At 35.1% G+C, this 27,596-nt stretch overlaps 1 protein-coding gene across 2 annotated transcripts in view; it reads left to right on the top strand.

Moving 5' to 3' along the window:
• Positions 1-27,596, top strand: part of SLC30A7 (solute carrier family 30 member 7) — an 81,393-nt gene that overhangs the window by 817 nt on the left and 52,980 nt on the right. The window contains exons 3-6 of one of the 2 annotated variants that reach the window (XM_039224975.1): positions 13,014-13,127; positions 17,405-17,492; positions 18,155-18,281; positions 25,916-26,059. In XM_039224975.1, the coding sequence (XP_039080906.1) occupies positions 13,014-13,127; positions 17,405-17,492; positions 18,155-18,281; positions 25,916-26,059 (473 nt within the window). The remainder of the gene's footprint in view (positions 1-13,013; positions 13,128-17,404; positions 17,493-18,154; positions 18,282-25,915; positions 26,060-27,596) is intronic. The other variant, XM_039224976.1, reaches the window with a different exon arrangement.

The raw sequence follows: 27,596 nt of genomic DNA, 5'->3' as shown, positions 1-27,596 counted from the left end.
CTCTCCCCCTGCCCACTCCCCCCCCCCCCCCGGGGTCAAATAAGAGTGACAAGTCTCCGCTTCGTTTTGGCTGATGGAGAGAGTATTCCCTAACTACAAACCTCAGCTTTGCCCACTTCCTTGGAATTGGAAGAAACCTGTTTCCTGCTTGTTTAGGGTGGGAGTGTTCCTTGCTTCTCTCTGGGGGAGTGGCATTTGGATTTCACCCTTAAGATTCTGAAAGGGAATATCTCAGATTTTCAACCTTATTTATTTTTAAGAGCTTTATAAAGAAGATATCCAAAGAAATATGTGTCATTCTCTTCTCTTTAATTTTATGCTGCAACTGTCTCATTTCCCTCCGATCTTGGTTGCAGTAGAAAATTCGATACAGTTTTCTAAAAACTTACAGCCCCTGAGTTGATGGGTTTTTGTGCCATCTTTGGGCTTTTTTGTTTGTTTTTGAAAGTGCTTTGGGAAGAGAGAAATCCAGGAACTCTGGAAATGAAATATTAATATCCAGGTATTTACTGTTGAATACCTTAAGGTCTTGTAAAATTGTGCAGCTAACAATAAGATCGTTATATTTCTAAGTACACAGATTCCTCTTTAAATCTCATACTCATTTGAGAATCTGATAAAAGCCAACCCTCAAAATTTTATATAAAACTTCAGGGTGATGTGGAGTTCCTTGAGATAGATCTTGAATCCTACATTAAGAACTTATGGCATTTATGCTTTATTTTCTATTACTTAGAGTTAGTCTCTTTCCTCCGTAGTCCATTTTTCAGAGAGGATTGCTGTCCTTGATTTTTTATCTCTGTTGAGATTGAACAATGACATTAAATAAGATCACCATTTTTTGTGACATTTACATTTTTATATGAAAAAGCGCACTTCTTTTCAGTTCAGATGTCAACTCAGTTTTATACAAAATACTCAAACATAATGAAGGTTATTGATTTAGTCACCACTTTAAAAGGCATATTGAGACAAAATATTAGTATATGTAATAACCATTTTGAATCCTTTGAGAAGCAGATATATGTATCCTATAATATTAACAGTGTTCAATGTATTGTTCATGTTAAAAACACTATGTTGTCTTATAATAATCATGCTTTATTATAAATATGCAGTATTTATAGTATATTTTGCTCTTCTTAAATTATGTCATATTGTGGCATATGTACTGATTGTATTAGGCTATAACATGGTTTGTATATGTACATTTTAGCTACAGTTGCTTTACATTACAATACATCGTCTTTCACTGTGGCCTTCTAGGGCATAAATTACTATGTGAAATGTCTTCTTCAGGAGAATTATATTCAAAGTGCCAAAACTACTTCTTTCATGGAAAGTTAGGTATAAAGTAAATTTTTTGATCTGTAGAGATCTATTGAGGAAATTACAGTTGACCCTTCAACAACATGGGGACTTAGGGGCATGAACCCTGTGCAGTCGAAAATCTGTATAACTTTTGACTCCCTAAAAACTAACTTCAAGTAGCCTACTGTCACCCATAAGCCTTAGCAATAACAAACAGTTGATTAACGTGTATTTTATTTAATACGTGTATTATCTACTGTATTCTTACAATAAAGTAAGCTAGAGAGGGGCGCCTGGGTGGCTTAGTCGGTTAAGCGTCCTACTTTCGCTTAGGTCATGATCTCGCGGTTCGTGGGTTTGAGCCCCGCGTCGGGCTCTGTGCTGACTGCCAGCTCAGAGCCTGGTGCCTGTTTCAGTCTGTGACTCCCTCTCTCTCTGACCCTCCCCTGCTCACGCTGTCTCTCTCTCTCTCTCCTAGAAATAAATAAAACATTAAAAAAAAATAATAAAGTAAGCTAGAGCAAAGGAAATGTTATTAAGAAAATCATAAGGAAGGAAAAAATGTTTATGGTACTGTACCAAATTGAACAATATCTGCAAATAAGTGGACTTGGGCAGTTCAAGCCTTCATTGTCAGTCACTGTACTAAAACCATTGTTTTCTGAGCTGTTTGCCATTAGTCCCCAGTACATAAAGAAAACATCAGTGATACATGACTTTTTCTTCTGACCTCTGGTGGCTTATTTTTCTAACCTTAGGCTCTCTTTTCCTCCAATTGACTCTCTTTGATTGTGTTATTCTTTCTTCCACATTTGAAATCTAGCTAGTGCCTGTCATACCTAAATCATGTAGTAGGCATTCATCATTATATTAACATCCATGTCCACACCACTTACCAATATTAATTTTTATCAGTGGATTGGGAGTACAAATACATTGTTATTGAAGCCTTGACAGGTTTCAAAATTGCTTGGGCCTTTTCATAATCTGGATTTCTGTGTCTTATTTAGTTATCACAGTTTACAGTCCCTTTTGTTGACTGGTCAGCAATTTCTTTATATAACTGGGTTATCTCTTCCTGAAGTTTCCATTAGATTTTAAGTTCCTTGAATAAATGTCTTGCCAAAATTTATTTTGTTTGTCATAGTTATTTTTGTGTTCATTTTTATTCTATAACAATTTAAGTTTCAAGATGTTATGAACATGAAATGTCAAGAAGTTTTTTCCATTATAGAATTAAAAGGTGGGTAAAACCTACTCTCTTCACAAATAAAGGTTTATAGAAATACTTGTTGATTTAGTTGCAAAAAATAAATAGTTCTGCTTCTTGTTTAGAGCCTTCATTATTAAAAGGAGGGACTTAGTTGGTTATATTTTTGATGTTGAGAATGTGTCATCGGTAGAGGAATTGCTAAGCTCTTTGTGTAGTTTTCCACCCTTAAATATCCATTGCCTTTTGCTTTTCCACTATAATGTAAACTTCCTTTCCTAGAGGTCTTTTCTATCTTATTCAGGCACCTTAGTACATGACACATAGTATGGTTAATGTAGATTTGCTGAATGAAAGAATGAGGAAATAGTGAATGTATGGAATTAATACATTACTTACACATATTAACTGCCCTATCAGAGGGGAGGAAAATATTTGAACTTCTCTTGTCTCTTAATCTTTGAAGTTAGTAGGAAAATGATTTGGGATACCCTATGTGATCTTTCCTTTTAGGGTTCTTTCTTTCTATCAATTTATTTTCTTTTGCTATTTATTGTTGAGTAACTACTTCATCTGGAGTTAATATAGTGTAAGTATGTTGTTTTTGTACCATCTAGGATTAAATTCTTTTTCAAATTACAGAAGAATCCCCAAATAATGTTTTCTTAAATATGACAAAACTTTATTTCCAGGATGGCTGTCATTCCAGCTATTCCTAGCAGCAGATTATCCAAAAAGGAGAGAAAAGGAGGTAAAAAAAATATGTATAGTGTCTTTTAAAGAGATTTATCTGGACACATTGAACACTTCTATTTCAGTGGCTAAACCTTTATCTTATTGGTCATACCTACTTGCAAATGTCATCTTTGTTCCAGCAAACAGGTATTCTGCTGAAAGTTAAGGATTTTTTACCAAGAAAGAAAAGAAGTATATGGAGACTGTAGGCTCAGGAAGTGAGACGAGAAAGAGAAATAAAGGAATCTGACTTCTTTTGTAGATAGAGAACTGAGGCCCAGGGTTTTTTTTTTTTGCCCAGAGCAGCAGCAGAGCCCAGAAGCACCTGTCGTCCAAGGATTTTTTTTTTCCCACTACACCGTGATTTTTTCTAGTATCTCAGTTTAGTTTCCGTTGTTCTAATGCTCTTTTACTTTATGTGTACTTCACCGTCTGTTAGAAAATTTCAGTAATCTCTTTTTTACCAAAGCTGTTGCAGCCATTTTCCCCTTATACCAGACGGAACTCCTATAATTCTAAAGGTAAATGTTTTTGTATTACCAAAGTAAATATTTATTCAGGAAATGTGTGAGGCCATACTGGGCGTTGATTTGTTTCTACTTTGTATAATATGTCGTATATTTGTAAAGTAACTCATTGGTAAAGAAAATGCTTCTGTTAATTACATTTTCCTATAGAATTAAAACATATGTATCTTTGTCTTTTATTAACTTCTCCCTTCTCAAAAGACAACATTATTTACCAGTTTATGGTGATGACTTTTGCTTTACTGTAGTTTTATTATTCACCTTAAAATGCAGATAAATATTCCACTTTGCTGAGAATATTTTTTTATTTTTATTTTTAATGTTTATAATTTATTTTTGAGATAGTGAGAGGCAGCGTATGAGCAGGGGAGGGGCAAAGAGAGGAGACAGAATCCGAAGCAGGCTCCAGGCTCTGAGCTGTCAGCACAGAGCCCGATGTAGGGCTCAAACTCCCGAACTGTGAGATCATGACCCGAGCCGAAGTTGGATGCTTAACTGACTGAGCCACCCAGGTACCCCTTTGCTGAGATTATTCTTAAGTAAGAGATTATATAATGGAATGCGGTGGAATTGTGGGTTTTTCACCATAACTGTCATTTAGTTTAACAACTTATGTAAATGTCAGGATTCTAATTTCTTGCTAATAAATTGGTAAATAATAGTTTGTATTCTCCTTTCCATCTCATGGAAACTTACTGTGATTGTTCCCTGTCTTCAGTTTTGAATTAGTCTTTAACAACCACTATAAATATACTGTTAGCTTAGTTACCAGTAGACCTTTTTAAAATTTCTTATTATGGAAAATTTTAAAGATAAGTAAAAGTAGAGAGTTTAATGGACCTCATGTCCTCATCATTTATTATTTACCAGCATGTAGCCTATTTCATTTCCTCTGTTACCTGTCCCACCACTGGATTATTTTAACACAGATACCAAATATAATTTATTTCCTAACTATTTGAGTCTCTAAAAAAGAAAAAAAAAGAGAGCCCCTCCTTCTCCTGTAACATTGTTCCAGTCCCATTCTCATCTTTAAAAATTAGGAATTTATTAATATCAAGTGTCCAGTTAGTGAGTGTTCAGATGACCCTTACTGTCTCATAAATTCTTTTTACAGTTAGTTTTGTAAGTCAGAATCCAAATAAAATCTAATCTAAACAAAGTCATGTTTGGATCCAAAGTCATATACAAACATATTTGGTTGGTATGTCTCTTAAGTCTCAATGTATGGGCTCCCTTTCTCCCGTTGTTTGTTTTTGCCTCCAATAGACCTACTTTTTTTTAGAATTTCTTTCGCTAAATGTTCTATTCACATTCATTATATTTTGCTTCAGTGATCAGGTTTCTCTTTTGTATCCTAAGAAGTTTTCCTTATTAAATATCTTTAGGAAGTATTTCTTAAAATATCTTTTAAGAAAACTTGAAAAAAGTTTTAAAATTAATTTTAGAGAAACCGTTGGTGTTTAAAGATCGGAGCCTAAAACAAACATGCTGCTTTTAACAACTAGTTTTTCTTTATCAGATTACATTTGGTATGTAAATCGTATAACCTGAAATATTCTCCGTGTTGTCTTTATTTATAAGGAAATGTATGCCATGCAGTTTAAATGATTATTCATAATAAGAAACGTTTGCTAATGGAAGATGAATGAGAAAATTGACTTTCCTCATGAGTAGTATTTTGATATATGATAGAACAGAGGACTAGAATTTGGTACAGAGTGAACTGAGAACTGGAGGTAGACTCCTTTTCATTTGAATTTGTCTGTACAGTTGCAGCTGAGTAATTTTCAAATCATGATACCAGGTTTAAAAAGAAAGATCATATTGCAGTGCTTTAAGACAACATGATTCCACTTTAGAAAAGGGAGTGGTTTTTCACGTAGAATCATATTTTATAGTATACTAAAAATGAAATAACATTTTGGGCCCTGGAGTGGCTCAGTCAGTGAAGCATGTGACTCTTGATTTTGGCCCAGGTCATGGCCTCATGGTTATGTAAACAAGCCCTGCGTGGGGCTCCACGCTGAGTGTAGAGTCTGCTTAAGCTTCTCTCTCCCTCTCCTGCCCCTCCCCCACTTGCATGTGCATGTACATGCATGAACTCTGAAAAAAATGCTTTAATGAAAATGAAGTTTACTTAAAATTTAAATAAAATTACAGTCTCATTTTGTTGAGTATTAGAATTGCCAAGCTTTATATAAACCTCCTGAAAAGGGAACTTAGTTGTCTGGTATACAGAAGAAATTTACCATTTTTCCCCCATGAAGGCAATGTTTGGTGTCCACTAAATATATTTAAAATAAAGTTGTTGTAAGACAGATAGTGCTAGTGTGTATTAATTGGCTAGGGCTGTTGTAACAAATACTGTCTTGTAGTTCTGGAGACTAAAAGTCTAAGATTAAGGTGTTGGCAGTGCTGGTTCCTTCCGAGGTCTGCGTAGAAGATTCTGTTCCGCGCTTTCTCCTGGCTTCAGCTGCTTTGCGGCAGTCTTTGGCATTCCTTGGCTTGTGGAAGGCTCATCTGATATCTGCCTTATCTTTTACTCAGTAGTCTCTTTGTGTGCATGTCTGTCTCCAGATTTCCCCTTGTTATAAGGACAGTAGTCATGTTGGATTAGGGCCCACCTTGCTAAACTAATTAATCTTAATAAATTAAGATTTATTAAGTGACCCTCTTTTCAAATTAGCTCACATTCTGAGGTACTAGAGATGTAGGACTTCAACTTAAGAATTTAGAAGAGGACACAATTCAACCCACAGCAGGTTTTACTAAATATATGTGTATATCAGTATATCAGTAAATATTTTTTAATTTGTGTTTATTTAGAATGAGTACCCTGCCTTCTTCTACAACAGGTTTATAGCCATTTAAGATAAAAGTTACATATATAATAAAATTCTTAAGTTATAGAAATAAAAACTTGAGGAATCATGTATAGAGAGGGAAAAAATAAGCCTACTAAGCATATAAATTAATGTAGTGACTGAAATTGACTTTTAAATTTAGTTATAGAATTCCACAAAGTTAAGTAAAGCAGGATGGGTAAAAATTCTCATTGTCAGGTTTTACTACAGCACAACTCTATTGTTTTATTAGACTACAGAGAGAATTTTCTGAAACCAAATTTTAAAAGTAACTTACCATATTAGTCCTTTATCATAGCATAGAAAACAAAATCATAAGCAGTGTCTTTATTGGTGGTTTTATAACACAGTACAGAGATAGTCTGCATATGGGTCATGGCATGCCCACCCTCCCTCACCGATCCCCCCAAGCTGCAGACTGCGGTTTCTTGTTGCTCAGTGCAGAGGTTTGTGGTGAGAGCAGAGAGGCGCTCATTAACTTAACCCAGGCCCCTGGGCAGGCTCTGGGAGCCTGGGCCTTGGAGTAGGTTTTTTTCTCCCCGCAACATTTTTGCTCCTCCTTCTCTGAAAGCAAAACTCTGCTGTGTACATGTAGATGGTCTTGGGTAAAAGCGAGTTTCTTGCTCCTTTTCCAGTGGTAGCAGGACATCTGCTTTGTGTTGGTGCAGAAGTCTATGCCCCCTTTTTTAGTGATTGCTCTAGCATGCATAATATGAATTTTTAACTTACCACAAATAATAGTGTTGATCTTACAATAATATACTTCCATTTCCTTCTATCCTATATGCCATTATTGTTATATATTTCACTTTACATGTTTTAAACCCCACAATGCAGTGTACCTGTTTTTGCTTTATACCAGAGGTTAGCAAACTTTCTCTGAACAGCAGATGGCAAATATTTTGAGCTTTAAGGGCCATCAGGTCTCTGTAACAACTTCTCCGTTCTAATGTTAAAGCGCAGAAGCAACATAGTCAGCATATAAACAGGTGAATGTAACTGTTTTCCGATAAAACTTTATTTACAAAAATAGATGGTGTTCTGGCCCATAGCTTGCTGATCCTGGCTTCAGCCAGTTATCATTTTTTAAAAAATAGCTTTATGGAGATATAACTTATATACCATGTAACTTATCCATTTAAGTTATACAATTTAATGGCTTTTAATATGTTCATAGAGTTGTGAAGCCATCACAACAATCACTTTTAGAACATTTTTATTACCCTGAAAGGAAGCCTTGTACCTCTAGCCATCACCCTCTAATTCCCTCATCCCAAATTAGATTTGCCCAAATTCTAGGCAACCACTAATCTACTTTCTGTCTCTATGTATTTGCCTACCCTGGCCTTTTCATATAAATGGAATCATATAGTGTATGATCCTTTGTGATTTGTTTATTACACCCAGCGTAATGTTTTCAATGATCATCCATATTCTACATGTATTAGTATTCATTTATTTTTATTGCCAAATTAAATTCCAACAGTGTGTGAGAATTCTGCGTTCTCCACATCCTCACCAACGCTTGTTACTGATCTTTTTGATTTAGCTGTCATAGTGTGGATATGAAGCTGTGTCTCATTGTTTGACTTGCATTTCCCTGAAAGGTTGTTAATGATGTGGAGTATCTTTTCATGTGCTTTTTGGCCATTTGTGTGTCTTCTTTGGAAACATGTTTACTCAGATTCTTTGTTCATTTAAGACATTGAATTACTTTTCTTTAGGAAGAGTTTTTAAGAAATATTTGTTTGTTTATTTTGAGAGGGAGAGAGAGAATCCCAAGCAGGCTCCATGCTGACAGTGCGGGATTCGATCTAACAAACCGTGAGATCATGACCTGAGCTGAAATCAAGGGTTGGATGCTTAACTGACTGAGCCACCCAAGTGCCCTATTTTTTGGAAGAGTTTTAAGATTTCTTCATATAGGGGTACCTGGCTGGCTCAGTTGGTGGAGTATGGGACTCTTGATCTTGGGGTTGTGAGTTTAAGCTGCACGTTGGGTATGGAGATTACTTAAAAATAAAATCTTAAAAAAAAAAAAAGAGTTCTTCCTATATTCTGGAGACAAACCCCTTGTCAGAAATATAGTTGGTAAATATTTTCTCCCACCTGTACATTTTCTTTTCACTTTTCCTTTGAAAATTACAGTGATATCTAGTCTATATTTTCTGTTTTCTCATTTGTTGCTTGTGATTTTGGTGTGTTATATATATAAGAAATGATTGCCTAATCCAAGGTCGTGAATATTTTAGTTTTTATGTTTAGGTATTTGATCTATTTTGGGTTAATTTTTGTGTATGGTATAAAATAAGTGTCAAAAGTCATTTTTTGCATGTGGATATCCAGTTGTATCAACACATTTGTTGAAAACACCATTCTTTCCATCATTGGAATGTCTTGGCAGCCTTGTCACAAGTCAGTTGACCATAAATGTGAGGGTTTATTTCTAGGTTCTAAATACTGTTCCATTGCTCTATTTTTTTATTTTTGTGCTAGCACCACACTATTTGATTGCCGTAACCTTAATTATAAGTTTTGAAATTGGGAAGTATGAGTCTTCCAACTTTGCATTTCGTTTTCAATAATTTTTTGGCCATTCTAAGTCACTTGCTTCCCCATATAAATTTTCAGATCAACTTGTCAGTTTCTTCAAAGAAGTCAGGTGGGATTTTGATAGGTTTGAATTGAATCTGTAGATCAACTGGGGAAGTACTGGCATCTTAACAGTATTGTCTTCTGATCCATAAACATGGATATCTTTCTATTTATTTATGTCTTCTTTAAATTTTTCAACAATACTTTATAGTTTTCAAGTACAAATGTAACACATTTTTTGTTAAATTGATTTAAAAGTATTTTATTTTTTGATGCTATTATAAATGGAAATCTTTTTTTAATTTTTTGCATCAGTACTATTAGGAATACAGTTCATTTTTTTTTTGGAATACAGTTCATTTTGATATGTTGCTCTTGTATCCTGCAACCTCACCAAACTCATTTATTCTAATAGGTTTTTAGTAGAGTCCTTAAAATTTTGTATATATAAAATCCTGTCAGTTGCAAATTGTGATAGTTTTACTTCTTCACTTTTTTATTTTTTATTTTATTTGTTTTTTAATTTCCTGCTTAACTGCCCTTGTTAGATCCTCCAGTACAGTGTAGCAGTAGCAAGATGGGACATCCTTATACCTGATCTTAGGGGAGAACATTCAGTCATTGGCTGTTAATGGTGCTGTGGGGTTTTTGTTGATGCCATTTAAGAGTGGAGGAAGTTCTCTCTCTTCTGCTTGTTGAGTGTTTTGAATATGAAGGGGAGTGTTAAATTTTGTCAAACTCTTATTGCACCTATTGAGATGATCATGTGGTTTTTGTCTTTTATTCTGTTGATATGATGTGTTAGATTGATTGGTTTTCATATATTGAACCAACCTTGCATTGTTGGTATAAATCCCACTTGGTTGTGGTATGTACTTTTAAAATATATATACTTGAATTCCACTTGCTCATGTATGTTGAAGATTTGTCTGTGTGTATTTGCAAAAGATTAGTCTGTTTCATTTCTTGTGATGTCTTTTGTCTCATTTGGTGTGAGGGTAATACTGCTCTTATATGGTGAATTGGGACACGTTCCTTCATCTTTGTTTTGGGAGAGTTTGTAAGGGATGGTATTTATTGGTCTTTAAATGTTTCATAGAATTTTCCAGTGAAGCTCTCTGGGTGTGGGCTTTTCTTTGTTGGAAGTTTTACAATTATTAATTCAATTTGTTTGCTTGTTATAAGTATATTCAAAAAAAATTTTTAAGTCAGGTTTGCAAGATAGTTTCTAGGAATTTGTCTATTTCCTCTTTGTTATCTAATTTGCTGGCTTATAATTGTTCATAGTATTTTCTTATGATCCTTTTTATTTCTGTAAGGTCAGTAGTAATTTTTTTTTCATTCCTGATTTTAGTAATTTGAGTCTTTTACCTTTTTTCATGGTCAGTCTATTTAAAGTTTGTGAATTTTATTGATATTTTCACAGAACCATCTTTTGATTAATTTTTCTTTTTTCTTTCTCCCCTTCCCCCTCCCACCCCCCATTCTCAGTGATCTTTTAGAGATACTAAAAATGAAACATTATCTTTTTAAAAAAATAGGCTTCATGTCCAGTGTGGAGCCCAGTGCAAGATTTGAACTCATGACCATGAGATCAAGAGTTGAATGCTTAACCAACTGAGCCAGCCAGGCACCCTGAAAAACTGTCTTTTTTATTTACTCACGTATTTATCATTTTCAGTGATCTTCATTTCTTTATGCAAATCTGTTTCCATCTGTTATCCTATTTCTGCTTGAAAAACTTCTAATTCTTTTAACTCAGATCAATTGGCAGGGAATTCTGTCAGCTTCGGTTGTCTGGAAGAATCTTTATTTTTGACTTCATTTTTGAAATATATTTTGTTAGATACAGAATTTTAGGTTGGCTTTTTTATTTCAATACTTTAAAGACATTGCTTCATTATTCTGCCTTGAGTGGTTTCTGATGAAAAATATACTAATAATCTTATCTATACTTTTCCTTTTACTAGCTGTTTTCAAGATTATTTCTTTGGTGTTGAGCAGTTTGTGAGGTGTGTAGGGTTTTTCCCCTACTTGGGATTTATTAAATGTCTTGAATATGTGGTTTCTTTTTAAAAACTCTTAAGAATTTTATCTTTAAATACTTTTTCTACCCTATTTTTTTTCTCCGTTACTGAGAATCCAGATGTTTGTATTTGAGTCTCTTTGATAACTGTGACAGGTTTTGAATGCTCTGTTGTTTTTTCCCCTCACTCCTTTTGTTCTTTGTGTTTTACTTAGATAATTTCTCTTGATGTGATTCTTTTTCTGTGTCCCATCTGCTCAGAAGCCCATGTATATTATTTCTCTTCAATATTGTGATTTTTAAAAAAATGTTTTTGTCATTTTCATTGGATTCTTTTATAGTTTTATCTATGTGACAAGTCCTCAATTTGTCATGAATTTTCTCCTGCTTTATACATCGTCCTTTAACATAGTGATCATATTTGTTTTAAAGTCCTTATCATAGTCCAGTCTCTAGGCCTTTTCTGGTTCTGATTCTGTTGACTACATTAGCTCTTGACAATGGTTTTTGTTTGTTTGTTTGGTTGGTTGGTTGGTTTTTGCCCTTTGATCTTGTTATGTGTCTTTTTTTAAAATAGTTTTTTTTAATGTCTTACTTATTTTTGAGAGAGAGAGACAGTATGAGCGGGGGTCAGGCCCCAGGCTCTGAGCTTAGCTGTCAGCACAGAGCCCAACGTGGGGCTCGAACCCATGAACTGTGAGATCATGACCTGAGCCAAAGTCAGATGCTCAACTGACTGAGCCACCCAGGTGCCCCAGATCTTGTTATGTGTCTTATAAATATTTATTGAATGCTGGATCTTATGTTTAAAAGATTAACAGGGACCCAGGTCGATAGTATCTATGCCCAGAAACGTGCACACCTGCTGTTTGGTCAGGCCATTAGTGTAGAGTTTTGAGTCTCTGATCAGTAGTTGACTAGCTGGGTTCTGTGTTTTGTTACTGGTAGGTAGTTTTTACAAGCTCCCGACTTCAAATTTTTTTACCGGCTTCTACCACCTTGTGTTTAGCGTAGGGTCTGGGGGCCTGGAGGGTTTTTTCAGTGTTCTTGCTCCACTCTCAGCTTTCAACAAGCCTTGCACACCTGTGCCACAGGGGAATCTCTGTGCTCTTGCTCAGCTCTCAGTGGTAGATTGCTGTTGTTTTGTACTCTAGTCAAGGCTTTGGTTGTGGGGAGAGAGAATTTGGTCCTCCTGCTGGAGCTTTACTTCTAGGCAGTCCCTTCTCACCTGAGTGTCAGGGTGGGTGTGATTAACCCCACTGCCCCTTCTCCCACCTCTCTCCGCAGCCTTGTATCAAGAGAAGGAACTGTTGTCTTGCTCCTCTTCCAACAATAGCAGACCTTTGCTTTGTATCAATGTAAGATGTCGGGCCCAAGCTGGCTCCAGACTTTCCCCTGACTGCGATGGCTGGTTTTTGTTTTTTTTTTTTTTTCCTCTTTCAGTGGTAGCTGACCTTTGTCAGCAGTCAGAGAGGGGGCAGATTCCTGCCGCGCATCCAGCAGCAGCTGGCCTTGTTTCCACCCCTCTTTCAGTAGCAGCTGAATTTTGTCTTGGACAAGGGGTGTGAGGGTTCCCTCCTCAGACGTTTAAAACTTATCCTGGGTATCTCTATATCATATTCCAAGGTTGTCTGTTTAGAAGATTAGTTCCTGATGAGCAGAAGGATATTGAGAGAATTTAGAGAAGGATGCCTACTATTTGGTTACTATTATAATGTGCCAATATGTCTGTTCTTTTACAGCTTAGGCTTGATTTCCGACTCTTTTCACATGTTTTTCGATAGCACTGCCATTTTGGCTGGATTGGCAGCATCTGTTATTTCAAAATGGAGAGATAATGATGCTTTCTCTTATGGGTAAGACTTTTTAAAAACTTTTTTATTGAAGTATAAGAAATACAGAAAATACACACATCTTAAGCACAATGGATTTTCACAACTTGAACACATTTGTATAACTTGAACTCTTGAATCCTCCCTCAGGCCTCCTCGTTCCTTCCCATGCAGCTCCCCAAGAGTCTCCACCACTTCCCTAACTCGGTGGATTAGTTTTAACCTGTTTTTGAGCAGTGCGTAATTGTAATCTACAGTATATACTTATTTTGCTTTTTTTTTTTTTTGCGTTGAAGTTCTTTTGCTTAGAGATAGGACGTCTTGTTTTACCAGAAATTTTTAAGTGAAATTTTTTACTAGATAGGGGACTTTCTCAACTTTTAACCTAAGTTTTTTAAGAAGAAGAAGAAAAAAAAATTCAGTTTATGAAAATGGTCATTTTCTTTCTTTTTCTTTTTTAGAGGGATGCTTTGCTGTTAATTTATTTAAAATCATTTTCTAATCGGATTTTATATTACCCTCTGCAGCTCTGCTTTTATGAAAAAAACTGCTTTTCATACTCTTGCTGAATTTGGATAATTAATAAGATATTTGGAGAGTGTTTTTATGCTGAAGAGACCATATTGGCACGTCTGGTCTCACTTCCAAGCCTCGGACCCTTAGAGGCAGGGTTTGCCTTTTACCATCTTTGATTGGGGGAAACAGTGGAGTTTCCAGTGTTTGAGTGACTCTGCCTGTATGTTTTCTTTTTTGGTTTCATTGAGTATTTTGCAGTGTAATTCTGTTTATGTGTAAGCAGCACTCAGAGGGAATAGCCTCTTTCTCTGTCTCCCCACCCACTTTCTCTTTCCTTCCTGCTCCCCTCTCTCCTCTTACTTGTTGACTCTTTCTTGTCTAGCCCCTTCTCTTGTGAGTGCTCTCTCACATTCTCTCCTTTCTTTACTCTTTGCTGTTTTCTCTTTCACTCTCATCCCCATCCTCACGCTCTTGGTCATCGCTCCGGAACTCCCTTCCCCCCACCTGGTGGTTCTTTCCAGTTCCTTGTACCTGTGCTCATGGTCTTTCTCTGTCTCTCAGCCTTCCACCCCCTCCTTCCTCTTTTTCTCTCTCCTGGACATTCTCGTTCTCTCCCTCTACCCTTGACCGCTGTATCTCTCAGCTCTTCCTTATTCCCCTCTCCCTCTTTCTGAACCTCTTCCGCCCTAGTTCTCTCTTCTCTCCCTTTCCCAGTCTCTTTCTTTCTCTCACCAGTCCTCCTCCTGGAAGGCTCCCTTTGTAGTGTCTCTCATTCTCCGCTGCCTGACTACGTCCCCTCTCTTAGCGCACTGCCTCGTCCTCCCCTTGGTCTTTTACTCTTGCTCCCTCACTGCTTTCCTCTTTCTTTCCACCTTTTGCTTTTGTTCTTGAGCAAGCAAGCACACGCTCTCTCTTGTATGTGCTCTTGTTCTCTTCAGAGGGCCCGCTATGAGTCTAACCCTTTGCTTCTTATGAAGATGCAGAAGATAGGTCTTCTGCCTTGGAGGAGCTTGTGGTCAGATAGGGAGATGGTTCTGTAAAAATACCACAGTAGCTATATAGTGTGACAAGTGTCAAAAGAGAGATACATGAGATTCTGACAAAACTTGGCTGATTTGGGGTATAACCGAAGTGATATAGTTATTTGTAAGATTATAAAAATGAGGCAAAAACACTAATTATACTGTTTTTATAGACTAAAGTGAAAGATCTGTATACCTATAAATCCAGACAGCTCAAAAGAGAACATTTTCCTTGGCATTATGCAATCAAAAGATTCTTAAGTGTATTTTGAATCATTAAGGAAAAGTTGTATGTAAAGTTCTAATTTTGTGTTGGAAAATTAGTAATTCATGTATATTGCATATCAAAAATCTGATTAGAGTATCTTACTGAACAAGTTTGTGGGGTAAGTAGTAGGTGACTATTAAAAATTCTCAGTTCCTTAAATGTTAGGATATCTATTGTTTTCTATTTAGATTGCATAGTTTCCCACTATAAGATGGTTTTTAGGTGTAGCTTAATACCTTCAGTACCATAGCAGGTTTTAACTGCAACTTTTACTCATTTATATGAGGGGATAATATTCTTGCCATCTTTTTATCTCTCGTTCTGTCTTTTCCTTGTTTGCCTTTATCTTTTGAGAAGGGAAAAACTAGGGAGTAAAATCTGATGCAACATTTGAAGTTACTAATAATTGCTATAGTAGTAAGTAGCAGCAGTAGTAAAATATAGGTACCAGTACATCAAAATGACACTGGATAGACTAAGCCTAGGGATGAATCCCCAAACCCCTATTTCAATATGATTACGATAGCAGACTGACTGCAGTACAAAACTGGGAGGAATCTGAGAGGCAGAAGACTTTTCAGTATTTCTTTATAGAAAAGTCATCTTTGTGTCTGGTCACACTGTTTTTGAAACAGCAATGCCAGTATAAAAATAATAGATGTCTGATGGGTAGATACATACGTACATGCCTTTATACATATGTACATGTGCATGTATCCTTCTCCTTGGCTCAAGAATCCGGATGCCATAATACTTTATTAGGCAATAGCACGTTCATGAATTATATGTTTTAATTCCAAGACTCACTCTATTGACATAATTTGTAAAGGCAAGTATGTGTGGTTTTCACAATTTTTTCACTTGAATCCTGCAACCAAGTTTAGCAAATATAGTAAGCCTAATCAAATCACTTGAGTCCAGCAGCGGATCAGAATTTATGAGGCACATCTTAAGCTAGGCACTAGAGACAAAAAGATGCCTGAAAAACATTCCTACCTTTGATCTTGAAATCCATTGGACTCAAGGACAGAAGGTTTTCAATCAAGCATTAGCTATAGGAGAAGAGTGGGTTAAAGGGAAGTGCTTTTTTTATTTTGAGGTTAGTAACCCTGCTGATAGATTAGGTAAATTCCTAGGTGTTCACTATGGAAGCAGTCTGAATTTAATGAATGTTTTCTCCTAAAAAATAAAAAGCATATGCTTTAACAAATATTATATAAATTTAATTCATTTGTATGTGTTAGAAGGTAGAAATCTGCATTATTACTGAATGTAGAAATACATGCCATGTTGGAATGTACTGACAGAGCAAATTCCAACATAAATGAAATGAGTACATTTCTTTTTAATGTTTAATTATATTTGAGAGAGAGAGCACAAACAGGGAAGGGGCAGAGGAAGAGGGAGACAGAATCCGAAGCAGGTCCAGGCTCTGAGCTGTCAGGAGAGAGCCCGACTCAGGGCTGTAACTCAAGAACTGTGAGATCATGGCCTGAGCCAAAGTTGGGTGCTCAGCCAACGGAGCCACCCAGGTGTCCCTGAAACGAGTGCATTTCAAATAGTTTTTTCTCTTTAAAAATATGTTTTACAGTAAAGCTTGTGTTATCTAGGAGTTGACAGAGCTGGAAAAAGCAGTGTTTTTGATGTTCCTATTATATTATTTAAGGACCATAGTGATTAACTACTATCAGCACCCTTTGAATCATGTTAGGACATTTAAACTGCCAAGGTAAAGTTTCTAATACTTAAAGCCAAATATACCTTAATGGAAAAATAGAATCTTTCCCTGATGCTTCATGCAGGTAGAAAGCAGAAAGCTTCAGAAGTCCATGGAGAAAAAGGTAGACATTTTAAAAAGTTTCATTAGAATTAAGTGAAGCCAGGATTGATTCTAAAAATAGATAATTGAAAAGTTTTTGTTAAATGTATTAATCTTAGAAAAGAGTGATTAAGAATATAAATATTAAGTTGGCTCTAGGATGATTTTGTTTTCCTTCAGATCAAAGTTCCATTTTCCAAAGATTTCAAAGCTGAAAGTTATAAGACAAAAAGTATAAGGAATTTTTAGAAAAGAAGCAAATAAGTTATTAAAACCCCTCTTTTAGAAAAGTTCTTTTCTTCTACTTGTTATCTTTTAGATCCTTCCTTCTTTGCCCCCTTGTCTCATCCAGTTTTTCCTTCTCCAAGGGCAAGCTGAAATTGATGGTTCTGTGAAGGGTCTTTCTAAACCTACTTACTCTAAGAAGGTCTTTTGATTGGCTTGTAGAGATGGATGTATCGTATGTCATTTTGCTGTTATACATAATTCATAATAATTAAAGTCATTTCCTCATTTCTATAGTATATGTAGAATAAAACATACTATACTATAAATACTAGGACTTTGCTGACTGCTTTTAACCATATAACATGGTTTAGAATCTCTGAATGTATATAAACTTATGATTTGATTTTTAAGAAATAATAATTCAGTTGTTTATTTTGCTCTTCTTTAGGTATGTTAGAGCGGAAGTTCTGGCTGGCTTTGTCAATGGCCTGTTTTTGATCTTCACTGCTTTTTTTATTTTCTCAGAAGGAGTTGAGGTATTGTAGATCATGATTAGAGTTAGTAAATTACATTTCTGCAATGAAAGTGTTCATGACCTAAAGATACATGTATAAAGCTGTCTTCACACTGTTATTAATATTATTGAGGATAGTCTTGGATTAGATAAAATATGTAAGAGGAGCTTACAAAATAGTTGAAAAAATTAAATATATGTGAAACTACTTGAAATTGAAAACAATTAAATAGTAGTGCTTTATAAGCTATGAACAGAGTGTAGACGCTGTGGAAAGTAAAGGCACAATCTGAGTAGTGAGGTCAGCTGGGAAGAATTCTTAAACTAGAACCTGCAAGCTTTATCAGTGAAACTGTAATATTTGATATATTAAAGAAATATAAAGAGAAAATTGAAAGATCAATGAACCTGAAATGAATGGCAGTATTTTAAGATACCAAAGAGGGATGGGTTTTAGACCAAATAGTCATGCTTTTAAATATTTGTGTGTATTTAAAAATAGTAATTACTACCTTATCTGCAGTATATGAGCACTATTTTTTTTTTTAGAAGCTGTTTTGGCATATATTTGTAGAGTGCTTTTAATTCTGAAAATAAAAATTTTTAAAGCTTGCTTTTTGTTTTTACCAGTTGATCACTCAAAAATTATATCAATGCTCTTTGTTTGTATTATGTGTTTTCTAGAGAGCGTTAGCCCCTCCAGATGTACACCATGAGAGACTGCTTCTTGTTTCAATTCTTGGATTTGTGGTAAACCTAATAGGAATATTTGTTTTCAAGCATGGAGGTCATGGACATTCTCATGGCTCTGGTATGATGGTTAGAATGCTATGTTTCATTTTCTCTTTTCCGTCATAATTATCACTTTTGAAAATTGATACATTTTAAAGTTAAAGTCTATGTTGGTTTTTTTTAAGTTTATTTTGAGAGAGAGAGGGAGAGAGAGAGAGAGAGAATCCCAGGCAGGCTCCGCCTTTTCAATGCAGAGCCCAACATGGGACTCCATCTCATGGACCATGAGATCATGACCTGAGCCAAAATCAAGAGTCTGACGCTAACTGACTGAGCCACCCAGAACCCTGTGCTGATTTTTAACAACAGAAATAATATGTTAATAGACACTTATTAATGTCTTCCTGAACCCATCACTCCTACTTCCCCATATGTCTCCATCTCAGTGCCATCTTAGAGTTACATGTTCTCAGTTTGGTATGGATCTTTCCAAACCTCTATAGCTCATCCGCTTTGTGTGACACCATTTATATAACACCAGCAAATAAACATTAAAAACCATATAAAACAGATCTAGTTACTAAAAATTATAGTATATGTGGGTACAGAATTTACTATACAGTCTGTCTTTGAGATCCTTTTGTTTGTTAATTATCAGATGCCTTCTCTTGTTGACCCATAAAACTCCATGGTGTGGGGTACCATGGCTTATTTAACTGGTCTTCTGTATATAGACATTAAGTCATTTCCATATGAAACATATCCTTGTGAACATATGCAGGTGTTTTTCCAGAGCTGTGCTGTCCCGTGCAGGAGCTGTTAGTCACACGTGCTATTTAAATTTAAATTATGGTTAATTAAATTTAGTAAAATTAAAAATTCACTTCTTCAGTTACACCACTGACATTTCAAGTGCTCAGTAGCCACATAGGGCTACCATATTGGACAGCAGATAAGGAACATTTCTATTGTCACAGAAAGTTTTTTGAATTGCACTGTGCTGGAATATAAGTAGATTTGCTGGAACATAGGAAATACAGTTTTCAGTTTCAGTAGACAATAGCAAATTGCCCACAAAATAACTATCATTCACATTTATCCCAGCAAAGAATGCCAATACTAATTTCCTCCCACTCTCATTTAAACTTATTATGAGTGAGGCACCTGGGTGGCTCAGTCTGTTAAATGTCCTACTCTTGATTTCAGCTCAGGTCATGATCCCACGTTGGGCTCTATGCTGATAGCGCAGAGTCTGCTTGGGATTCCCTCTCTCCCTCTCTCTCTGTCCCTCCCCTGTTCGTGCTTACACACACTCTCTTTCAAAATAAATTAAAAAAAATAAATAAACTTAAAAAAATTAAAAGAAACACAGTAGGTTTAAGACTGTTTTGCTAATATTTTGAGGTTGAAAATCCTTCCATATGTTTTTAGGCCATTCAAGTTTATCTTCTCCTTGAACTATTTATTTATGCTTGTTTTTCTATTGTCTTATTGTTAATCCATTTTTAATAATTTTTGTATATTTTGTATACTAATCATTTGTTTTATGTGTTGCAAGCATCTTTTCCCAATCTATGGCTTATCTTTAACCTTTAAGTAGGTGTTCTCATTTTGAAATAGTCTTAGTATTACTGTCTTACATTTTTTCTGGTATGTTTTCTACTTTGAGAAATTTCCAATTCCTGAGTCATAAACATGTCTCATATTCTAATACTGCTAAAATTTAGGGGTTTTTCCCCCAGCCATTTTATTCCTTCATCTATATGTGATTTATTTTTGTGGTAGGGTGAGTTAGGACTTAACTTTTTTTTCCCCAGTATGAATAAGCACCAATTATTATTTTTAATGTTTTATTTATTTCTGAGAGAGAGAGAGAGAGAGAGAGAGAGAGAGACAGCGTGAGCAGGGGAGGGTCAGAGAGAGGGAGACACAGAATCTGAAATAGGCTCCAGGCTCTGAGCTGGCTGTCAGCACAGAGCCCGACGCGGTTTTCATCAGCTTATCAAGTTGTATGACAAATCTTTTTGGGATTGTGATTGGGAATGCATAAAATGTTTTTTGTCTTTTACTAAATTGTCTTAGCTATTTTAATAAAGATCATTTTTTGATCAGTTTATTTTTAGCTAGTTGAATGTTTTTATTACTATTAGGAATAAAAATTGTTATTCCTGCTTGTCTGATTGTATAGCTAGGACCCCTAGCACAGTGTTAATTAGAAATACTTAGAGTTTGTATCCTTGTGTCAGCCTGGATAGTCACCTGAGTAATTTACAAAAACCTTAATGCTCAGGTTTAATCCCAGAACATTTTTATCAGAATCTCTAGAGAAAAATGCAAACCATCAGCATGTTTTAACCATCAGGTTACCATCAGGTTTTACCATTTGGTGTGATATTTATGGTCTATTTCTGACCCTACTGTCTTGTTTAACGTACATTTGAGGTAGGTTTTGAAATTGGAACATGAGTTATCCAGTTTTTTTTCTTTTTTTAAGATTGTTTTATTTATTCTGGATCCCCTCTTGCATTTCCATATAAATTTTAAGATCATCTTGTCAATTTCTGAAAAAAAAAAAAAAAAGGCAGTTGAGATTTTGATAGAAATTGTGTTGAATCTGTAGATGAATTTGGGGAGTATTGTCGTCTTAACAATGTTAATTAAGTCTTCTGGTCGATAAACATGGGATGTTTTCACATTTATTTATAGCTTCTTTAATTTCTTTCAAAATGTTTTATAGTTATTAAAGTGTACATGTTTCACACACTTCTTAACTTTACAATTAGACTTTCTTTTTTTGTTGTAGGTATTGTGTGATTGTTTTCATTAATTTCATATTTAGATTGTTCTTTACTAATGTATAAGGATACAGTTCGTTTTTGTATACTGGCCTTGCATCTTGCTACATTGTTGAAGTTGTTCACTATTCTAATAAGTTTTTAGTGGATTCTGTAGAATTTTTTAGTGTCCTGTCATCTGCAAATAGAGATAATTTGCTTCTTCCTTTCCCATGTGATTGCTTTTTTTTTTCTCTTGCTTAATTGCCCTGGTCAGATCATTCAGTACAGTATTAAATAGAAGTGGTAAGAAAGGACATTCTTCTTGTCTTTTTCCTGATTTTAGGATGAAAGCATTCAGTCTTCATTAAATATGCTGTTAGCTGCGTTAACTGTGGGTTTCTCAGAAATGCCTTTTATCAGGTTGAGGAAGTTTGTTTCTACTCCTAGTTTACTAGGTGTTTTTATCATGAAAGAGTACTGGGGCTTTGTCACAACTTTTTCCTTCACTTTTTGAGGTGGGAGTTGGTTTTTATCCTTTATCCTTATAATATGGTCTATTCCATTGCTTGAATTTTGGATAGTAAGCCACCTTGGCATTCTCAGGATAAATTCCATTTGGCCATGGTTTATCTTTTTTGTATATTGCTTTATTTGGTTTGCTAGTATTTTGTTGAAGACATTGTGTCTATATTCTTAAGGAATTTTTAGTCTGTAGTTAGCAGGGTATCAGGGTAATACTGGCCTTATGTAATGAGTTGGGACATGTTCTCTTTTCTTCTCTTTATTTTTATTTTAGAGAGAGAAAGAGCACGAGCAGGGAAGAGGGACCCAGGGAAAGAGACAGGGAGGGAGAGAGTCTTTCTAATTGATAAAAACATGGTTAAAACACCTAGTAAACTAGGAATTTATTTTTAATTATATTTATTTAATTTTATTATATTAAAAACTTTTTTTTTTTTAATGTTTCCTTTTGAGAGAGAGAAACCGAACAACAGCAGGGGAAGGGCAGAGAGAGAGGGAGACACAGAGTCCAAAGCAGGCTTCAGGCTCTGAGCTGTCAGCACAGAGCTCCATGTGGGGCTCGAACTCACCAACTGTGAGATCATGACCTGAGCCAAGTCAGATGCTCAACTGACTGAGCCACCCGGGCACCACTGAAAGTAGTTTTCAGTTTCCTTTGTGATTTCGTCTTTGACTCATTAGTTGTTTAAGAGTGTGTCTTTTGGTTTTCTTCTGTCGTTGATATCTAATTTAATTCCATTGTGATCAGATGACACACTTTATATGATTTCAGGTTGGTTGTTTTTTTTTTTTTTTTTTTTTCAATTTATTGAGCCTTGTTTTATGACCTAGCATTTGGTCTATATGGACAATGTTCCATGTGCACTTGAGGAGAATATGTGTTCTGCTCTTCTTTAGATATTAGGTCTAATTTGTTCATAGTTGTTTAACCTTCTAGGTTTTTTTTGGTTGATCTTCTGCTTATGTGTCTTTTATTATTGAACGTAGGTATTTAAGTCTCCAACTATAATTATTAAATTGTGTATTTTTTCAGTCAATTATTTTAGGTTTTGCTTCATGTATTTTGGAGCTATATTGTTTAGTGCAATATGTTTATAATCATTATATCTTCCTGATAGATTGAACATGTTTTTATGTGTTACTGTTTTTGTCTCACAATAATTTTTGGCTTACAGTTTATCTTGTCTGATATTATGATAACCATTCCAGCTCTCTCTTGCTTTCTTTCTCTCTTTTTTCCTTCCTTCCTTCCTTCCTTCCTTCCTTCCTTCCTTCCCTCCTTCCTTCCTTCCTTCCTCTTTCTTTTTCTTTCTTTCTTTCTTTCTTTCTTTCTTTCTTTCTTTCTTTCTTTCTTTCTTTCTTTCTCTTTCTTTTCTTTTCTTTTCTTTTCTTTTCTTTTCTTTTCTTTTCTTTTACTGCTTGCATGGTGTATTTTTCTTTCTTTTTACTTTCAACATGTTTATGTCTTTGAATCTAAAGTGTATCTCTTATAGACGGAATATAACTAGATCCTATTTGTTTTAATCCATTCTATCTCTGTCATTCACTTAGGATATTTAAACAATTTGCATTTCATATAATTACTACTAAGGTAGGATTTACATCTACCATTTTAGTATTTGTTTTTTCTATTTTTGGTACTTTTTGTTACTCTATTCCCTGATTCTTGTTTTTGAAATGGATACTTTCTGTTAATTCTGTTGTTTTTTTTAATATATAATTTTGAATATTTCTTAATTGTTGTCCTGAGGATTACAAGTAGCATCTTAATTTAAAACAATTTAGTTCAGATTAATAGTAAGTTAGTTATACACAAAACCTTTGCTCCAGTGTACCTCCATATTTACCTTTCTTCTTTGTACTGTTGTTGTCAGACAGATTACATATTTTGTGATGTAAGCCCATCAATATAGTTATCTAATTATTACTTTATGAAATTGTCTCTTAAAACCTTAAAAAGAAACGAGTCACCAATGAAAAATATATTCATCCTCTCTTTCATCATTTCCTTTACCAAGTTCTTTATTTCTCTATGTGTATTTATTTGAGTTAACCATTTAATGTCTTTCATCTCATTTGCAGGTAGTGTTTTTGTTGATGTGGTAATGTCTTATATGTCCTTTATTTTTAAAGGAGAGAGGTGAATTTAGATTTCTTAAGTTGAGTCTTTTTCTTACATTCTGATTTTGTCATCCCATGGGCTTTTGACCTCCATGGTTTTGTGGAGAAGTCACCAGTTAATCTTATTCAGGTTTCTTTATACCTGGTAACTTATTTTTTATCTTGGTGTACACCTTCCAGGGTCTCTTTGATGTTCATCAGTTTGACTATGATGGTTCTAGATATGGCTCCGTTTGAGTTTATTCTTTTTTTGGGTTTTCCTAAGTTTTTTGTATGTGTAGCTTAATATTTTTCATCAGTTTGTTTTTTTTTTTTTCTGTCTCCTACTTTTCTTTTTTTTTTGAGACTCTTGCTATGCTTGATTTGGTACGCTTGATGTTTCTACATGTCTCTAAGGCTGTTTATTTTTCTTTATTTTCTTTTTTTTCTGCTCCCCAGAGTGGATAAGCTCTGTTGATTCATGTTCAAGTTTACATTATCATAGTTTAACTCTGTTGTTGAGCTCTTCTAGTAAATATTTTATTTCAGTTATTGTATTTTTTCACTCCAGAGTTTTTGTTTGGTTCATTTTTATAATTTCTTGTCACTGATATTTTCTATTTGGTGAGTCATCATTATACTTTCATTCTTTAGATGTGGATTTATTTCTTTGAACATATTTATAATGGCTGATTTAAAGTCTTTGTCTATTAAGTCCAAAATCTGGGTCACCTTGAGGAACATTTTCTGTTGGCTGCCTTCTTTGCTGTAGGTAAAATGGGAATAACCCATACTTTCCTCTTTCTTTGCATGTCTTATAATTTTTGTTGTTGAAAACTGGACATTTTATAATGGCTCTGGTATCGTTACTTTAACTGCTCCCTTCAAAGTTTGTTGTTACTGATACTATTTTTCTTGTTGCAAGACTTTCTTGGACTAATTGCTTTCCTATAGCACATGGCCGTTAACTTTTTAGAGTTGACCTCTGAGTCTAATCGTCACCACATTGAGAATAGAGATTTTTCTAAGGAACTGCAAGTTTGGACAAAATACTGACTGTGCTCTGGAATTGGCGTTTTCAAAGAGCTTCAGAAGGAATCAGATCTCTCTATTGTCTACAGTGCCGCTGACTTTTGGCTGCTTTCAGCTGAGCTGGGGCAGGAGGTCAAATGGGAATAGCCCCAAGTAAAAACAACAGAAACCCTCTAGTCTTCCTGAGGTTTGGTAGTTTCTTCTTGGATGGGTGCTTTTTAGTTTTGGTTTTGGTTAGTTGCTGGAGTTCTGACATGGTTGATTTTTAGAGAGACACATGATTGTGTTCTTGTTGTTTTAGAGAGAGAACTAATTTGCCAGTATCCCCTCACCACCGTTTTGGAAGTTGATCTCCCCATTATTCATGGTTTCCCATACAATGCAATGCTGGATTTGGTGTACTGGTATTTAAGATTTTTGTGAATATTAGTGATATTTTTGAATTGGGTAACATCCAATGTTCTTATGTGCTTTGCAGTAGCATGTATAAGATGTTTCTTTGATGGTTTAGTTTTAGGTCTGCTATGGAGAGAGGATTCTGCATTATTCTGTTTTTGTTTTTGTTTCTAAGGATTCTATCTACTATAATGTAATTTTACAAATACAGCAGCTTCTCTGCCTTAAAGTGACCATATGCATACATCTTTTATTTTTTTAATGTTTTATTTCTGAGAGAGAGAGAGAGACAGTGTGAGCAGGTGAGGGACAGCGAGAGAGGGAGACACAGAATCCGAAGCAGGCTCCAGGCTCTGAGCTAGCTGTCAGCACAGAGCCTGATGCAAGGCTCAAACTCACGAACAAGATCATGACCTGAGCCAAAGTCGGACGCTTAACTGACTGGCCACCCAGGCGCCCCTGCATATATCTTATTTTATCTTTATTAGAATATGTAATAGTGCTTTGCAAAGTTTTAGCTAAGATTTCTGTCTGTGCTCTTCACTGCTTTATCCCCAGTGCCTAGAACAGTGCCTATAACATAGTGTGTTCCTCTTGAATGAATGAATAACATTATCTGTAAGCTCTTTAAATATTTCTGTGTACTTCTCACTTATTTTCATCATCAGTAAAGTTTACCACTTGCTTTCATACTTTTGTTTCCTTCCTGTGCTTCATAGTAGGAGGAACTCACAATTGTTTTTAATGAATCTGTAATACTTTTTGCAAGTAGATATTTATTTAATTGAATCTCTTTTTAGCACTCGTTCTTTTCACTAATGTCAGTGTTATTGTAATCATTTATGTAATATAGTCTTATATACCTTTTATTCTAACTACGTTTTAGGTCATGGACACAGTCATTCCCTTTTTAATGGTGTTCTGGATCAGGCACATGGCCATGGAGATCATTGCCATAGTCATGAATTGAAACATGGTGCTGCACATAGTCATGATCATGCTCATGGACATGGACACTTTCATTCTCATGGTGAGTACAGCCAGAAGATTTTCAAATGGATAGCCTTCCAAATACACAGAAATTTTGTATAGATTACTCTTTTCATTGAAATAGTCTCTTGAAAGGGTTTCGTAATCAACTTCTTTTCTATGAATCAGACTAAATGGTTCCCAGGGCTAGTTCCTTTTTAGTATATGATGAAATTAACTTAGTATAATGAAGTTCTAGTGTCCTAGAAACATAAGACTTAATATTTAAACATTTATTGGGGCGCCTGGGTGGCTCATTCAGTTAAGCGACCGTCTTCGGCTCAGGTCATGATCTTATGGTTCATGGGCTCAAGCCCCACGTTGGGCTCTGTGCTGACAGCTCAGAGCCCAGACCCTGCTTCAGATTCTGTGTCTCCTTCTTTCTCTGCCCCTCCCCTGCTCTCTCTCTGAGAAATAAATAAAACATTAAAAAAATTTTTTTTTAATTTAAACATTTATTTTAGGTGGAGTTATTGTGATTATTACTAAAAGTCAATCAAAATAATTATATTTAAAAATTTTTGATAATACATAATCATAAAAAATATTTTTGTTGAAATACATATGTCATTGAGATGATTTGAGCTCCTTTTTTGTCAATTAGTATATGAGTAAATGACATTTATCAGTATAAAACCTATTTTCTAGCTTTATAATGTAAGTACTAAGAAACCTTAAATAAAAGACATTCTCTTTATAGCAGTTTCAGTCTATTCTTTGAACACATTCAGAGTTACATTCCAAAAATTACATAGTGATCTATTATCAAAATTATTTTTGATGATCTATAAATTGGCAGTTTCATTAGTTAATCCCTATTTTACTTAAACACAAAGAATTGGTAACCATGTTGCTTACAAAAGGATTTGTTGGTAGTATCTAGAATCATTACTTTTCTAACATTACCACTGGTATTTGCAATTCACCTCTTGTTTGTTGCTCTAGAATTTTTTTATGCCTTTGGCAATGCACAGTAGTAAGATCCTAAATAGGTGAAAGGTAGCCCCCGCACCTTTTTTTGGCCAAGGGGAGAAGAATGAGTGCCGAAGAATTTACATGACATCATGGCACGTGAAGATCATAGTAACTAGTAAAAGGAAATAGTAGGCTTCAAACACAAGGAAATCTGACTCCAAAATTTTCTCTTAGACTGTTATTTCTGCCTTCAGTATATATTAGCCAGTCTGAAGATACAAATGTAATAGGGCCATGATTCCATTTTGCCTTTAAGAGACATTGTAGTCTTACTGGGAAATACTGTGAGCCTCATATTTTTTGGAATGCTTACTGTCTTTACTGACTAGCTGGTTTTTAACTTGCTCCCTTTAACTACTCATGTCTCAGTGACTCAAGCAGTAAATGTTTGTATCTTGCTCTTGGTTGATGGGGTAAAGGAGAGTGGATACTGTTTCTCATTCAGTTCGGAGATCGAGGTTCCTTTCATTTCTGGGATTCTTGACCTTTGGAATCCTCCGCTGGATTCTTTGCATCTACCTGGAGATTAAGTACGTAGAAGATCATGTGGGACATTCTTTTTT

Source organism: Hyaena hyaena, unplaced genomic scaffold (genome assembly GCF_003009895.1).
Source record: "Hyaena hyaena isolate Hyena2069 unplaced genomic scaffold, ASM300989v1 scaffold_1835, whole genome shotgun sequence".
NCBI lineage: Eukaryota > Metazoa > Chordata > Mammalia > Carnivora > Hyaenidae > Hyaena > Hyaena hyaena.
Note: the sequence above shows the minus strand (reverse complement) of the source record. Positions and strands in the feature narration are given on the sequence as shown.